The 17395-nt window shown below is 42.6% G+C and overlaps 1 protein-coding gene across 1 annotated transcript in view; it reads left to right on the top strand.

Moving 5' to 3' along the window:
• pde8b (phosphodiesterase 8B) overlaps window positions 1-17395 on the top strand; it is a 36769-nt gene that overhangs the window by 4831 nt on the left and 14543 nt on the right. The window contains exons 2-10 of the mRNA XM_070850282.1: window positions 6734-6790; window positions 11958-12148; window positions 14504-14563; window positions 15190-15247; window positions 15543-15631; window positions 15758-15836; window positions 16170-16310; window positions 16398-16486; window positions 16572-16626. Of these exons, the coding sequence (XP_070706383.1) occupies window positions 6734-6790; window positions 11958-12148; window positions 14504-14563; window positions 15190-15247; window positions 15543-15631; window positions 15758-15836; window positions 16170-16310; window positions 16398-16486; window positions 16572-16626 (819 nt within the window). The remainder of the gene's footprint in view (window positions 1-6733; window positions 6791-11957; window positions 12149-14503; window positions 14564-15189; window positions 15248-15542; window positions 15632-15757; window positions 15837-16169; window positions 16311-16397; window positions 16487-16571; window positions 16627-17395) is intronic.

Below are 17395 nucleotides of genomic sequence, written 5' to 3'. Positions count from 1 at the left end.
AACAAAAAGGATCTTCCAGGTCTGTCTCTGTAGGAATCCTCTTTGTAATGTTGTCAGACACTTAGAATAACAAGCACAGCACATTAGGTGGACGTCCTTAGACTGAGCATAATTACCTGAAGGACTACATTGCAGACCGGGTTTAAGGGTTTTAGAAATACTGGAGTTATCCTTTGAGGGCCTCATTATTATCAATACCAATCAATATCAATACTTCAAAATCACCCAGAGGAAAATATTGTTGCTCACAATAGTCTTTTCTTGTCTCGTCAGAAATAAAGCATCTTTTCTCCTACACCCCCCTTTTAAGAGAAATAAGGAACACACTTGTGAAATGTCACAAGCTCATTCATATGCCAATCAAGTTTCTTTTTCATTATCTCAAGAGCTTTAGATTATTTTAGACAAATACGTAGCGGTGCCATGAGAGAGCATTTTAAGATTGTTAGATTATGATCAGATAAGAGGAAGACTATTTCTCAGGAACTGGGTTTAAGAAGAAAATGGTCAGAAATATCATATTGATGTTAAATGTGTGGGAGAAATATACTGGACAAATGTTCCCTTCCCCTGGGCACTCATCAAAGCAAAGAAATGTGAAAATCATTGGAAAAAAAACAACTTGATTCTCATGCTTTAACTGGTGTGTGGTCTGATCATCGTAGTGTAGCAGCTCAGGAGTTCTAGTTAAACTGGTCAACAGTGAACATTTATAACAAAGAGAAGTGAACACACTTTGTTTTAAGCAGCCTTTTCAGTGGACGTGGTCTGAGCTCGCATGGAAGAGGGCGTGTGTGAGAGCAGGAATGTCATCCAGGCTGTGAAGTGGAAAATAGTTTGAATGTTGGACTGGGACGACTGTTTACATGCAAAGAAGTTCCTGTAGGTGTGTGTTTACATGCATGTTATCTCACTGGAGCATAGTCTGAATTTTTATTGTGCACACTCGTGTTTTCATGCTCTTTTTTGGTAGTTTGAATGACTTTACCAGGCGTGGTGGCACGTAGAGGACAAGTGAGTTCTTCGGCTCAAATCGCGCCTTTAAAAGCCTTTAATGAAATTTCAGCCTACTTGAAAATATTTTAAATGCCGCAGGATTTCAGGGGAATTCCACATCAGTTTCACGCAACAGAGTAAAAGAGTATGGATACTCATTCACAAAGAAGTCCGAAATATCTCCTTCAACAAGACAGTGGGCAAAATGAATAGAATCAGCAGGTCACCACTTTTAGGATATATCATCTGGAACCCCGAATGAAAAGTCAGGATTCACTGATCATTAATGTCTGTACCAGATTTTATCAGCAATCCATCCGACATTCATAAAGTGGTCAGTGGTGTTTCTTAATTACTGCAGACACGTCTTTAACATTTATTTACCGCAGTTCATTGGTGTTTGTTGGCAGCTGCACACTCCGTAACTGACTGCTGTCGATGCACAGTAAGTCAGCTCGGCCAATTATCTTGTCTCTGTTTTGGACTGTCGGAGGAATTATAACGTTTGCTGTATTACCAGGCTGAACACAGAAAGGACACATTATCTAGTAAAGTTGGAGCAGAACATGTTTAAAGAAGCACATTTGTTCTGTTTGAATCCGATGCTTTTACTGGTAGTGTAACGTCAAATTTGAAGGTTGCAGCCAAGAAGCGCGTCCACACGGCAAAAGGAACCTGCGTCAAACTATCACTTCACGATCAATGTGAGCTTATCATGACTTCACACTGTGTGGAAATAAACCTAAAGGAGGATAACCTAGCAGTGTACAGACGGAGGCTGACCTCAAGCCCATCTAGGAACTACAGAAGGCCACCTGTGCTGCAGATAAGATGAGGCCTTGTTGCAAGGACTTTGATTCACGTAAACACCAAGGCCTGCTGTTAGCCATGATGTGTAATATAATGCGTGACAGGCGACGGCTTGGCGTTTATCTGGCAACACACAAAATAAATCAAATAACATTTCGCTGTGGTTCAGATACAGATGAAAGTGACATAATGCATAGGATCAGAGGAGTTAGCCCCGCGCTGAAGGCCACAGTAACGTCATACTGTATCATTTCTGATTTCTAAACAGCTTCAAAGTAAGAGCCACACACAAGGTCAAGTCTAGATGAGAGATAGACCCCTTCGTTGTCACTTACTCAGAGTGATTAGACATCGGTGTAAACAGCTCCGTCTGTCCTCCTGCCATAATGTAAACCAAGTTGTCATCCTTATAATCTAACATCATTGTAAACAGTGAAAACACCTTCAAAAGAATACATTAAACAAACTGTAACTTTGTTAAGTTTATTGCATTCTGGAGAATAAAGTGCTTTATTAAACGTGCAGTGAACTGGTGGTGCAGGCCTCCACAGCGACAGCAGTGTTTTATCTGGATCATAACAATACGTGTACAGTATATGCACCTGTAGGTGATTCAGGGTTTATTTATACAGCAAGCCAACGCTACAAAGGGCCTCCCAGAAACAATAGAACAAGCTGAAATGACTCCAAGATGAACGCAGCTCCACAGCATGACGAGTTTTGCGAGATTAGCAATTAGTGGAAGATCTAAGGTTCTTCAAATGTGGGGTGCTGGAGAGTTTAAGTGTGGCTGCGGAGGGAGAGACGAGGCAAAGATGCTGCTTTGAGGTGAAAGAGGCAGGTGCATGCTGGTGTTCTGACAACAGCAGGAAGTTGGGAATCACAGTTTGGTCTCTGGTTTGGTCCAGTCAACAGCTGCAGTAGCACTGATGCACTGCTCAGTGATGCACATACTTATAGATTCAGTGCGACTTCACACTTCCCAAGGATATCACCGTCTCACATCGCCATCACACATAAAAATCTGTGATTCCGCTTTGAAATCACAAAGAAAGGAAACTCCTTATGACTCCAGAACTTCCCTGTTTCTCATGTTTTCCTCAGTATTCAGTAAACCAGTGATGGATGTCTATACATCTGTTGACACATTGCAAACCGGAAGTGCTAATAGCTAATTCTGCACACTCTGAGCTCATGTTGTAGCCCACTCCTGACTTCTTCTAGAGCTCAACATGGCATCAGATATCTTGTTTGATCTAGTTGGAGATCTAATTCACTACACTGTAAGACGCTGACAGGAAATTCTCCTAATTAACCAGAATGGTCAAATCTATTATTTATGTGTTGGCATAACAATACAAGGAATCAATCTGCAATATCAGACTTGCACTACCAATGCACAGCCTATAATTATATATATTTAGACTAGTGATCTAGTTTCCTTTTAGTTTATTATTATTATTATTATTGTTTATCTTCTCTCTGACTGTCCTTGTGTGCCTGATGTGACTGGTTGCTGCAATTTCCCATTGGCATTAATAAAGTTCCCTATCTGCTGTATCTCCTCATGGTTTTTTAATGTTAATGTATAAATATAGAACATTAATAATGAAAAACGCCTCTAAAAACATGCTTTTTGAGACTCTCACCAAGAAAATACCAAAGGTCTTTTTCTGTGGTTCTTCTTTTTATATTCTTCACTTATCTCTGTCCTCCATCTTTCTACAGACTCTGACGTCTCATTTCTGTCCTCTTCCACATCTCTTTTTTCAAAATTATTCTGTCTTTCCTCACCTGCTTCTTTATCGTGTGGATTCTTATGAATCAAACAAGCTTTCAGCCTCTCTCATTCTTCTCCTCGTCCACCCATCTCGCTTCTACCATTCATCTTAACTCTCGGAGGCTCTTGTCTGTGTTCTCTATCCTAAATCTTCCTTCGCCTGTTTCCCCCTTCCTGTATTTCCATGAGGACTTAGTCGCCCATTCCTAAGACGAGGTGGTGTCTTATGACAGCTTTAGCCAGCACTTCCTCCATCATCCTCTAGCTCCACGGACTGATCTCTCTCCAAATTGTTCTCCCAGCAGTGATTACTGACCTGTCCCCGTTTCTACCGCCTTCCTTCCTGCTCTGTTTCACATCTGGCTGTTGTGTGAAGCCAACCCTCAACCCCTCTGACATCCTCGGAGTCTGTGCTTCTTGTCATCACAGAGGCACTCAACAATGATTCAGTCCCCTCGGTCTTTTTATCTCACGAGTCTTTCCCCTTCGACACCGAGCCACCAGATGCTCCTCGTGTTCCTCGCTGACTAGGTGGATTTCTGGTTCAGCTCTCCCTTTGGTCATCTCTTACGTGACTGACCTCATTTCTTTGCCCAATTAGACCTCACTAAGAATCTCTTTGTACTCAGAGACAAACAACTGTGGTGTGAGGTCCACATGAGGTCCGATATCGTCAGCAAAGTACATTAGAGAGCCGCACTGCATCCTTTGGCTTCCTCAGCACTTTTAATTCAAATCAGCCTCTCCTGGTCTGGGATATTCGCTAAACTATAACATGCTTAAAGAACAAGTCCTCCAATTTAGTGACATTATACTGCACTCAGAGAAATTGCTGCACAAACACAAACCTGTAGAATGCCAATAGGCAGGACTACACCTTCCAACACTGCTGAATGAAAGCGTTTTCTGATCTTACACTTGCATGTGATTTAAACATGTTGTATTGTGGCCTTTTCCTTGGGAGGATAGTGATGCTAATGATGATTTTAGCCTGATCTAATCTCGTCAATCTAGCTCGCTTACACAACGAGGTCCTCCCAGTGACTTGGCACTTTCTTCAGCTGCTTCCCTGCATAAGAAACAATTCACAATTGTCTTCATTTGAAGATTTTTAGCATGAAGAAGTTCCTGGAAATGTTTTATTTGCATCAGCAGCATCCAAACATTATAAACAGGCTGCTGCTTCCTGAGAACTGTCCGCCCAAATGCTTTTGCAGTGCCGTGTTCCCACAATGCATCTTGTTCATGTGAATAAAAACACAACAAAACAGGAATAACAGGATCACAGGGGTTTAGACACATTACTGGGCACATTATTTACTTAAAGATCCTGAAAACACGATCCCACAGGAACAGACAATTTTCTGCCAAAACTTACAACAGTTTTGGTTAAATCACTCGAGAGATTTTTGTATGTGTTTTTATTTCTTTTTTCTGCCTTTGCTTCACTTGTTTGAAGTGGGGAGGATCCGTATTTAGGGACATATGGATCAGAATGTGTTTTTCTCTGACCTTTAACATTCAACAGCGCTCACTTTGTGTCTGCTCTTTAAATCTGAAAATGTGAATGTCATAAGACTAAGCAACATGAGACAGTATGCCTGTGTGTATAGCCAGTGTGTGGCTTTATTTATATATATACATATATATATGTATATATACATACGTGTGTGTGTCTGCGTACTTGTGCTTGCTGCATAGTGAGGACCAGAATAAGGATCACTAAGCACAGTTTTAAGGTTAAGACTTAGTTTTAATCTTAAAGTTAGATGTAGATTAGAGTTTGGTATTTATGTGTGTTTGCCTGCCTGCAGTTTTTCTAACACATATTTACTTTCACTTACCTTTTTTTTAAACCTTCCTTTAAAATGGAGTTGTGTTTTTATGCCACACTTCACACATCAGAGGTAGACAAAATAATATAAACTCTATAACAAATAGGATCTTGGATTTCAGTAAATAACTAAATCATTTTCACTGCCAAAAATACCAATATCCTGTCTATCCTGCACATGTTTGTCATAGTGCAGCTTGTGTTTTGTATGTTATGGTCCCAACACTGATGCTGACAAGTCCTGCAAATCCTAATTAGTATATTACCTGAAGCAACATGTTGCCTCTTTCTTCAAGTGTAGCACCAAAAGCTCTTGATGACGTTAGCGGTTAGTAGTGGCTAGTTGAGGCTGGATGTGGGTTTAAGTATGTCCACCTTTAAGCCTAATTACCGCTGACAAATAATACTGATGTGTGGTTGAGTCACCAGCCTCTGTCCAGCGCACTGCTTTAGTCATGCAGCGGTCTCTGAGTGACTGAGAAGAGTTTGTGCGAGGCTGCATTATTATGGAGTTCATGCCTCCAGTAGAATTAACTGAAATCCTCTTCCTGGCTCATTCTTTATCTCCCCTCTGTGTTTTTGTGGATTATGATTGTGTGTTTATGAACATGTTAGCAGCAAAAACCACATAATCTAACAAATACCTTTTTCAATGGGGAAAATGACTCACAGATACAGAATTTGTTCAGAAATAGCAGGATAATCCCCGGGCGTAATGTGGTGTCCAGCACGATATGGCGCATTGCTGATTCATTGTCTGGCGTAAGAATGCATGTGCATGCATATTCTCAAAGGATGCATTGGAACCTGAGTTGCTTATTCACACCTGAATGACGCATGGGGTTAAGAAGCCTGCACACACACACATACACAGCACAGTATGTGATGCTCCTGCAGCAGGATTATGCAAGTAAACCTGTGAGTTCAATCTGCGGCTGGCTGCTAATACCTACTAAAGATGTTACAGTGGACAGCTCCACTCTAGGCTGCTAATAGGGGAGGCACAATCTGTAGTAAACAACTCAGACCGACAGATAATTGTTGGTGTAGGAGGTTTTTCACTGTTCTGCTCCAGACTCCAGTAAGAGGAAATACTTGTGTTGTTGCTCTATGGACTCTTAAAGCTGAAAGAAAGAAGATTTAAGGGACAGGGATTGACACGTTGTGCAAGAAAAAAAGCAATATGCTAATATGATTCTGGACATCAATGGTAAAATGGTAAGAAGTGTTCACAGCTTCTTCTTTTTGTGTGTGTGTGTGTGTGTGTGTTTTATGTGCTCGTCACTCACACACTCTTCATCTGTTGCCTGCAGGTTTCAGCTACAGAAGAATGTGTAGGACCGATGAGACTGACACAAGAGCCCATTCAGGTAAAAGTGAAACAAACGTCTGGAATCACGTTACTTTTGTTTTGAAGGACTTCATGTTCAAATGCAATTTTTTTGTTGTTGTCTGAGCAATAACTTCTGTTAGTTATGTTTTCTAACTGCACTTGACCAGGTAGAGCTTCCTCGTCTCTCTTTCATAAATGTGGGACTACAGCTAACGATTATTTTCATTAGTGATTAATCTGTAGATTATTTATATGATTCATAGTTTGTCCATGAAAGAGAACATGTGAGATGACAGCTTAACAGAGCCCCAGGTGACTTGTTTTGTCATATTTCATTAAACAAATCTGAATATATTGGAGTTTTTGGTCAAAGAAAAGCAGCAGATCCTCTCATTTGAGAGACTGGAATCAGATTTTTGTCTGTTTTTACTATTTGATCATCATTTCAACTATGTCCCTACTTTTTGCCAAATGTTATCCTTTTTTCCAAATATGGTTGATGTGTGTTACTGTACGCTTTGTGCTCCTCATCATCGTAGAAATGTAGCGCTCATTGCACAGTTAAAGGAATAATTCCAGTTCCTTTTACAGAACTTATATCAATGCAACTGTCCTACTTTCAAACCTCCAGTTGTATAGTTTAGTGTATATAGTACAAAGTTCTTATTTATATACACCATGACATTTAAACTAGGGAGTGATCATCAATGACACTGTGTGTACTGCTGCGCTATGTTCAGGTCACATTGGGATTTTCTGCAAATATGATCATTCTCCAGTGAAAACCGGTCAGCTGCCTCATGCTATCTTGGCTTGAGGCATGTTGAAAATGGTTTTGCTAGACTAAATATTTTCCACCTCCTATGTTGTGTTGCAGGAGAATGTTCGCATACACTAATAATACCTTCTGTTAATGAAGAAGTCAAACAATAGACAGGCGTCTGTATGAAGGTTTTAGTGTCTCAACAAGAAGGTGTCTCCCTAAGTTAGGACACTAACTAGACAAATCCTGAAAGGAATCATTTAAATAATCTGTCAACAGCTTGTTTTGTGTAGATTTAAAATGTATAAATACAAATTATGGAGGGATTATTTTTTGTTAACTGTATATTAACGGCGTTAAGAGGATATTTAGATATTATATGTTTGTGTGCCTGTTGACACCTTGTCTGCACTCTGTGGTGTCAATCCTACTGCTTGTCCATGAAGAGACAGGGAATATTGCAAGGTTATGTGGGGTTGAGCCAGGGATTGTCTTTGCTCATCCTCTGGGTGGGGATTAGGGCTAGTGCTAGTCAGATTTATCCTTATGTAACAAAGAAACTAAGAGTTCTTGGAGGTTACCAGCTGAGAAACAGGAACCAACAAGGCATTCTTCTGCTCTGGCAGTCCCTACCTCAGGAATCACTTACTTTATTAGGTGCTTGTTTATTGCTTTGATTTAATTTTCTTCGGTTTGAGCTGTGCTGGTCCGACCGATCTCCAGGGGTTTCTGAGTTCAGCTCAGTTCCTGCTCCAGTGCAGTGATGTGAGCGGCCTGGCACGCCACTGGTGTTCATGTCAAGCTCCAGTATCCTGCGCTATCCGTTCGCCCTCCTCCTCTGTATTCCTCAATGCCAAAAAACATTGCACCAGGAATCTGTGGCAGTCTGCAGGCAGGTGGAAGGAACAGGGGCTTTATTAAAAAGCTTTCTAAGACCTCATCTCATGCTCCATAAAACCCGTAAACTGCTCTCCCAAAGCAACCTACTAATGTTGTACCTCCAGCCCTCTGCTGGATCCATGACCTCACCCACCCCTCTCCTGATTCACTCCTTCCACAAGAACGGAGAGATGAAAAGAGAGATAAAATGCTCTGCAGGAGAGAGTTATATATAGTGAGTTTTCCTTGACATTTACTGTTACTGCAGCCCTGGAGAGTCTCAACCTCTCCAGATACGTCCTCCTTCGGCTTATCTAATAATTCATGTGTTTTGCTTATTACACAGATAAATGAAGTCACACTCATGTTGTATGTTGTTGTATTTCCCATACGAGGAGCTGCAGTAACTCTTGTCATCCTACCTCAAACGTTTAGTAGCCTGTCTGTCTTTCCTGCAGGATGGCGGCAGTAGGCAGAACTTTCACTGACCACAAGTAACATGTGATTATAGCTGAAACCATTAGTCAACTGATCAGCAGATCAACAGAACATTAACTGGTAATTGTTTAATAGTTTAGGTATTTCTTTTATGCAGAAGTGACACAAATTCACTGCTTCCAGCTTCTCAAATGCAAAAATATGCAGGTTTCCTTTGTCGTCCACTTGCTGGCTGTGACGAGGGTTTCAATTATCTCTGCAACTAACGATTAATCTGATCGGTATCTTCTCGATTAATCATTTAAAATACTGAAACACGCCCAGAACATTTCACAAGCTAACATATTCAAACTTTATCCACCAAAGCCCAAAGCAACTTAATAAATGACAATTAATCGATTATAAAAATGGCTGCTGATTAATTTTCTGTTGATAAACTAAACTACTATTCTTTTTTTTTTATGTTTTATCGCATGCTTGGCAAAGCAAACAAAAGATTATGTGGTAAATAAAACCAATTCTTTCCAGTTTTCTTAATATTTTAATATTCCTACAAAGTGCTTGCACACCAGGAAACCTCACTGACACGTGCTTGAGATCAAAAATCCAGCACACTGTCCGTCACTTGCACTCATCAGGTAAAATTCACCAGCAGCAGCTCCCTGACAGCTGCTGTACATGTCAGGTCAATGAGCTCATACTCTATATAAGATATTATTCAAATATAAAGTGTCCTGAAGTTTTGTGTGTGTGACATAAGCAGCACAAAAACTTAAATCCTGACGCAGGATCTCATTTGACCTCCTTCATATACTCTGATTGGCTCAGACTGTGCTCCGCTCCCACACAGATAAAGTTAGACCAGTGACACCTCTCTGTGTTTGGGAATCTCCCAGCGTCAGATGGCATCTGGCCAGGTTGTGCAAACATGGCGGATTAACCTCTGAACCCTGAAAATGTGAGTCAGCTCACAGCAGCGGTCCGGGATGAGACCAACCGAACACCACCTGTACGCTGTGTCCATACAAACCATGAAGCCAGTACGTGACCGTGTTGTATGTTCAGCTACATAAACACATGGTAACATTTATACCACGTATTTACTTTAAAGTCGTTGTAGTTGTGTAATCACACATCAGTTGGTGTACCATTAATAGTGAGTTACATTAAGGAGCGTGTGTGTGTCTGAGACAGATGTGACGGTGGCGTGATGGAGTGCAGCCATGTGTTTAAATGTGTTTGACTGTGTGGGGCGCTAAGACCAACGGCGCCTCCTACCAGGCTCATCGCCGGTGACATATTTGGGTGGCAGGTCAGAGATCTGTGCGGTCGGCATCGTCCCGGGGTCGACTGGGTACCGTGTGTGTGGAATTTCACATGTTAGCACCATGGTTACACAAAGCAGCGCCATGGTTACACAAGCCAGCTCGGGATCAAAGACTGTGGACCTTTCACACGCACTCACCAATACTAGCTCATTTTCTCCCTTCTTCTTTTACATCTCCTCCTCCTGCCATCCTCGCTTGTTTGTTTTCCATAGTCAATTTTCTGTCCGTCCCTTCTCCTGCGTGAGAAAGACTGCATGGATAGATGACACACCATGACCTACTCCCTTCCTAATTTTAAAACTATACAGGAAGTGTGAGGAGTCATGACTTTAGGGCTCTTCTCCTTTTTTCACTCTCTCACTTCTCTTCTCCCTCTCTCCCCGCTGCACCTCCATGCACCTCTGTCACTCTATCCTTTGTTGTCCTTAGAGGGAGTCAGGAGGTGATGCTGCTGCGAGGCAGAGCTGAGCACTGTTGGTTCTGGCTGCACCCCAGCTGCCTGCGTGTGTGTGTGTGTAGATGTGTGTGTGCATGAGAGTGTGTGCGTCTCTGTTGTGTGTGTGTGTCTCTTACAGTGTTGTCTTTCCTCACCACTGTACCAAAGGTGGCTGGTGTGTTCGTGGTCAAAACACAGCGTGGGATCAAAAACACGAGTCCGCGCTCTGCAGGCTTCACGTCTGTTGATGTGAAGCACAGCTTTCATGGTGCTCAGTTTATGTTGAAGGAATAATTCACCAGAGGAAGACATTACCGTGACGTTTACATCATGTGGTCCGTTTAGCCGAGGCGTCTTATTCGTTCTTTTTTTATACTTTTATGGAGGAGGCTGCAGTCTATCCCAGCATGCACTGAGTAACAGGCATGGAGGCGCCCTGCACAGGTTCCCAGCCAATCACAGGGTGAAAAACGCAGAGGGATGAACACACTCTCAGTTGTAGATGGTCCACATCCTCCTGTCGCCCTGAGCTGTGTGTGTCTTTACGACTGTGGGGGGAAATCCACATATACACAGAGAGAGGATGCAAAGAAGAAGAAAGGCCCAGATTCATAACCAAGACTTTCTCGCTGTGGTACAACAAAGCTAACCACTTAGCTACTGCACCTCGTGATACAACCTGTGATATCTATACTTATTTCTAATTTCTCTCTTTGCTTTTCACAAACTTTATTCGTATGTATTTCTCTGTGTTCATAACTTTGAACCTTCTGATCCATCCGATTAGCTCTCACATGCAACCTAACTTATACAAAATCCAAATATTGCTAGTGGTTGTCAGTCATCCATCCGTCTAATCCTTGCTGGCACTATGCAAAACTTACACAGGCCGCTATGAAAAGTATTTTCCATCATTGTTCACACACAAAGTATGACACAAACCTTAAAAGGGTGGTTTAAAAATCCTTGATAACATTGTGTCTACTTTCATTGCGAGGGTCTAATAATCAAAAAATAGTCCACCCTCAAAAGGGTCTTAAAGGGTTATGCATCAGAGGACAATGAGCACAATCTAAACCCAAATTTCTGTTTTCGAAGTCTTAGAGAAAAAGGTTCAGCAGCCACACCAGTTCCTTTACTGTTCAGGCCCATAAATGTCAGTCACCTTGGCAGTATTATAACCTTGGTGTCAGAAGTGTGTACTACAGCTGAAGTCTGGTTCTTGGGTGTCTGCAGCTCTGGAGAATGTCCTGTCTGAGTAGTAAATGCAGTGTAGACCTACTAACACAGATATTCTATAATTATCACAGTAGTAGCAGCACTGTCTCACCCAGGCGTCCATTCCTTCCTGCCTCCTCAGGTCCTGCTGGTGTTCGCCAAGGAGGACAGCCAGAGCGATGCCTTCTGGTGGGCCTGCGACCGCGCCGGGTTCAGGTGTAACATCGCACGCACGCCCGAGTCTGCCGCCGAGTGTTTCCTGGACAAGCACCATGAGATCGTAGTCATCGATGGACGCAACTCGCGCTACTTTGAGCCTGAAGCAGTGTGTCGGTGAGCCTTAACTGTGTGACTGTCTGCTGATGCTCTTCCTCTCTGGTTGTTTCTGATTTCATCTTAAATTTTACAGAGTCCACTCCTATAAAAGATGCCCTAAAGGAACAGTTGGTTTATTGGCTTTCTTTCGGAGAGTTGCATGACGAGATTGATCCCACACAAACAGTATGTCTGTACAGTAAATATCAAGCCACAGCCGCTTAGTTTAGCTCAGCACAAAGACTGGAAACAAGGGGAAACAGCTAGCCTGGCTCTGACGATCCAACCAGCAGCACTCAATAATGAACAGATGTCCAACCAGGAACTAGTCTGGCACACAAGCTTCATGTAAAACCACAACGTGCAGCCCTTTTCTGTATGTATTAAGATGCTGGTAGGTGGACTTCATTACCTTTGGACAGAGCTAAACTAGCTGATTCCCCTGCTCCCAGTCTTTATGCCCAGCTAAGCTCACCAGCTGCTGGCTGTAGCTTCATATTCACCATTCAGACATGAGAGAGGTATAGATCCTCTAATCTAACTCTTGGCAAGAAAGTGAATTAGCTTATTTCCCAAAATGCCCAGCCAATCCACCAAGCATCAAATAGTAGTAATAGTAGTCTGGTTTCTTCTCTGTTGCTGTTTTCGGACCATCATGCATGTTTAACATTAAACAAAGAGTTTGAAAGGGCCTCATCTGCCGAAAAGGTCAAAGTAAAGACCACGGAGTCCTTCACTTCAATCAAAAAAATCAATTAAATGATGATGTGCTTCTACCTGAAATCAGCAGCATACAAGAGGGTGCAGAGTTCAGTCTTCCTAAAAGCAGCTGCACAGTGAACAGCTGTAGCTGCAGTGAGGGGCTTGTTGGCGCCATCTGGTGTTCGCTGGAGGCACCGCAGGCGTCTGCAACCTGAGGCTGCACGCTGAGCTGCTGGTGTTCTAAATTCAGTGTTTTGCTCTGAAAAAGAAGCAGTGGATACTAGATGTCACACTACATAAGAGGCTATTGAAACAGAGTGGCGCATTAAGAGAGGCTCATCTCCAAATGGTCAGTTTGTTTGTTGACATGAAGGCTGGATAGTGGCTCAGGGGAACCAAGAGCAGCACACATGCAGAGGCTTGAAAAATTGAGTTGTTTTTTTTTCTTGTCCGTTTTTCCGCTGCTAAAAACCCCCCTGGCCACCTTTCAGAAACCTCTTTGATTGTAGAATAACCTCATTCCCTCCTTGCTGTTGCCAGGTGTTAGCTGGGTTCATACTGGCACTACTGGTCTGCGCTAAGTTTGTCCCCATTTACTTTCTGGAGTGCTGAGGCATTTTAAAGATTCATTAGGAAACATCTTTACTCCCATGTTTTGCACAAACGTTCCTGCTGAGAATATTTCAAACATGTAAACTTCATGTCGGCCTTTTCTTTGTGACGTGAAATACTGACGGTGAAGAAAAGCCAGTTTGGCGACAAAAGTGAATATCTTGTAATTACATTAAAATCCTAACCGGCCTCTGATTATTGCAAATAACTAATAAAAGCCGGATGTTGTTCCTCTGCTATGAACAAAGGACTTGTGTTTAGGGCATTTGAATGGGAATTCCCATGGATCAAAGTGTTTAATGTGTGCCCCATGGTTGTCTTAATGCTGTGTGAATACCTCCTGGGCATCAGCACAAGGACATCTGTAAAGACCTTTTATTAATGGCTAAACATCCACACATTTCAGTATTAAGCTGGTGAAATAGTGCATGTTCCTTTTATTTCTGACTAATATTTAATTCCTAACTCTGCTTCTGTGTGTGTTTCTGTTGGGCTGTAGTTATTGTCAGATACAGTTCCAGCCCACTCTTGGATACGCTAAAAGCCACCACCATATATTTTGTAGTGATTTATTGGAAGTGCTTCATTATTTCCCCAAGTTAAGGAACATAACCATTCATCTCTCCTGTCTCCTGATTACCACAGTTTGGCAACTGCTGCCTGTTTGTCCGTTGCTCCTTCGCTCCTCTCCTCAACTCGATTTTTTTCTCCCCCTCCCCTCCTGGCTTTATCCCCCGCGAGGACTTTGCCATCATCTGTTCCCTCTGTTCCTCCTTTCATCCTCCATCACTGTCTTCTTTCCTCCTCCACCTCCGGGACACTTTCCCGTACGCCCTGCCAGCAGTGTGGCTTTGTGGCCGAACCTCTGAAGCAGATGTTGTGCTCGGTGTTTCTGTGTGAAGCGCAGAAATGCTCTGCCCTTCTTTTGTGGCGATGACATCACCCGCAAACTTCCCACATGTTTGTCTTGTACCTGAGTCCAAACCGCTTCTCTGGAGCTCAAAGTGTGGATGAAATGAACTCCTGCTGACTTTTAATCCGCATTTCTTTCATTTGTAGGTTGATCCGCGCCACAAAGCCCTCCGAAAACACAGTCATTTTGGTCGTCGTGCCACAAAAGTGAGTTTGAGTTCACCTTCTGGAGATTTAAATCCTCTGTGTTGGAGGTGTTTGGTGCAGTCATGCCTTAAAGTCCCTGAAAACTGGCTTCAAATCTTAAGGATTTATCTGTAACATTATCAACTTTACCTCAGTAAGTTAAACCTTTCTCAGTGTTTTACTTCATAAACTCGGGAGTCAATTTCATCCCCCTCAGTATTTGTTTTATTAGCTAATGGCCCTGGTTTGTTTGCCCCAGCAGTTATTTAAAGACAATTATTTAAAATGTAATCATATAAATTATTATAGTGAGCAAATAATCCACCAACTGTCATCAGATTCAGATTGAAATGTTGTGTAAACCTTTTTTTCCCCAACTGAGCTCTGCCCATTTCAAACCGGTGGGAAGAGCAAAGAGAATCAAGGAAAAGCATAAATCTGTCATGTGAAATAACGAAAACTGCCGTAACTTTGGCAGAAAGTACTGTATTCTTGTAGATCCACATTACTCATGCTTAAGTAAGAAAGTGGCTGAGAAATAAGTTTTCAGGGGCTTTCCATACAGATTTCACCACTACAAGAATGTTTCTAAAAACTGATTGAGGTTGCAGATGATGATGATTCTTTTCTTTTCTGTCATTGTTCAGACCGGCTGACCAGGAGGAGCCATCTGTTCTTCCTCTCCTCTGTGCTGGATTCAGCAGAGTACGTCCAACAACTTGCCTTGGCTTGTGACTGAGTGTTTCTAACAGGCTGAATGTGTTCTCCTCGTTTCCAATAGATGTGTTTTATTTGTCCTCTAAGACACTTGAGACTCTGAAATAGCAGCGTGTTGCCAGTTTTTGAAAGAGGCACTTATTGTCAGCCATGTTTGATGGTGTGAGAATGACAGAGGAGGCTGCAGAAACAAGTTGCTACTGACTAAATCCTGACTCATTCAATTTTCTGCTCCTTTCTCCGCTTCTCCTTCAAACACCACTTAACCTCCTTCGGCCTCCAGAGGTTTGTGGAGAACAGCAGCGTGGCGGCCTGCTATAATGAGCTCATACAGATTGAACATGGAGAGGTGCGCTGCCAGTTCAAACTCAGGTAAAGCAGAGGGACAACACCTTCACCACGTGCACACCGTGCAGTGATACACACACACACATGTACGAGGTGGTGTTGGTGCTGAAGTCACTGATCTTGAGCTGCTGTGGCTTATTTCATCCACAGGGCTTGTAACTCTGTTTTCACTGCTTTGGAGCACTGTCAAGAGGCCGTGGAGATCACCAGTGAGGACCACATCATCCAGGTAGGAACAGCACACACAAATATATACTTACATACATGCACATGCATACATACTACATAAGTCAGAACAAGCAAAATCTCTTTTTTTTCCTATGTTTTTGTGACCGTGAACGCATCCCATGAATGTGTTGGCAGCCTTAAAGATATAAGTCCTCATAAATACATAGATGCTGTAGTTATCAGTTACTCAAACATATTTTCAGCCACAGATATGGTGCAGTAGTGCTCATTTAAAGCAGCAGGATGGTGTATTTTACGCTTTTCATGGGATTTGACACCAATCAACAAAATATCTGTATTACTAGACTTTAATGTCTTCCTGGTTTTGTTCTAGTACGTGAACCCAGCGTTTGAGCGGATGATGGGCTACCACAAGGGGGAGTTGATCGGGAAGGAGCTGACTGAACTCCCCAAGAGTGACAAGAACAGAGCTGACCTGCTGGACACCATCAACACCTGTATCAAAAAAGGAAAGGTCAGTGCCGCGTCCGTCCACACATGCACACACGTGTGCAACGAGACGATACCGTGTCCTCACCTGGCTGCTGTGTTGTCTCTGAAGGAGTGGCAGGGCATTTACTATGCCAGGAAGAAGTCAGGCGACAGCATACAACAACATGTGAAGATAACGCCCGTCATCGGACAGGGAGGGTAAGTTTGATCAACCCCAAGTGGTAACTGTACATTTTCTAGAGATGAGAAAATCCTGACAGACTCTTTATCTCGCTTCCAACAGGAAAATCCGACATTTTGTAGCCATCAAGAGACCTCATGTTGACAACAATAACCAGGTGAGTCGAGTGATAATCTAATGTGTCTCATTAGCTCTTTAGTTCTACTGTAATACAATCTTCTTGCAAGAAGTCGCACAGCAACTTTGTCCCTCAAGTGTGGCAAAACAACTCTTGATCTGTGATTATCAGTCATTTAGGTAACTGAGGCAACAGCTCAAAGTGTGACTACCCTTCCTTTGTCTGCACTGTTGCAGCCCAAAATGAGCAGCACCTGCAATATTAGCAACACTTTGAAACCTTAAACCATTTACTCTCAAATCTGCACAAAATGCTGATTTGCAGGCTTATGTGAAAAATCCTGAGCTTATAAGCCTACTAGCAGCTGCTTAGAGGGAAAAAAATGCATCTTCAACATTTAATTTACAAAAGTTAGATTTATAAGCCCACTTTTGAAGATTACTGCGAGCCGTTTCTTCTGTTGTGGAGCTTGAACAAATGTCAGTCCATCAGCAGTCCTAATGCTGCAGCACAACTTGGCCCAATCAAGGCCCCGCCGGAGAAATGAATGATTGAGTCCAAACTGGACTCAGGCGCAGATTGCAAACGGTGCTGGCAGTTAGTTTTACATAAATACTTCAAATGAACTGCAGGCTAGAGTGTAAGATTTAAATACTTCAGCGGGGCATGTAGCCTCGCAGGCTTCCAGCTCTGTTGAGCAGTGTGCACACTTACTGTGAAGCAGGTGTGTCGCTGCTCTCAGCTGGGTTCCTGGCCAATAACGTCATACTATGCTAAGCTACGGCTAAGCACCAGGATCCCCCGCTAA

Source organism: Pempheris klunzingeri, chromosome 19 (genome assembly GCF_042242105.1).
Source record: "Pempheris klunzingeri isolate RE-2024b chromosome 19, fPemKlu1.hap1, whole genome shotgun sequence".
NCBI lineage: Eukaryota > Metazoa > Chordata > Actinopteri > Acropomatiformes > Pempheridae > Pempheris > Pempheris klunzingeri.
Note: the sequence above shows the minus strand (reverse complement) of the source record. Positions and strands in the feature narration are given on the sequence as shown.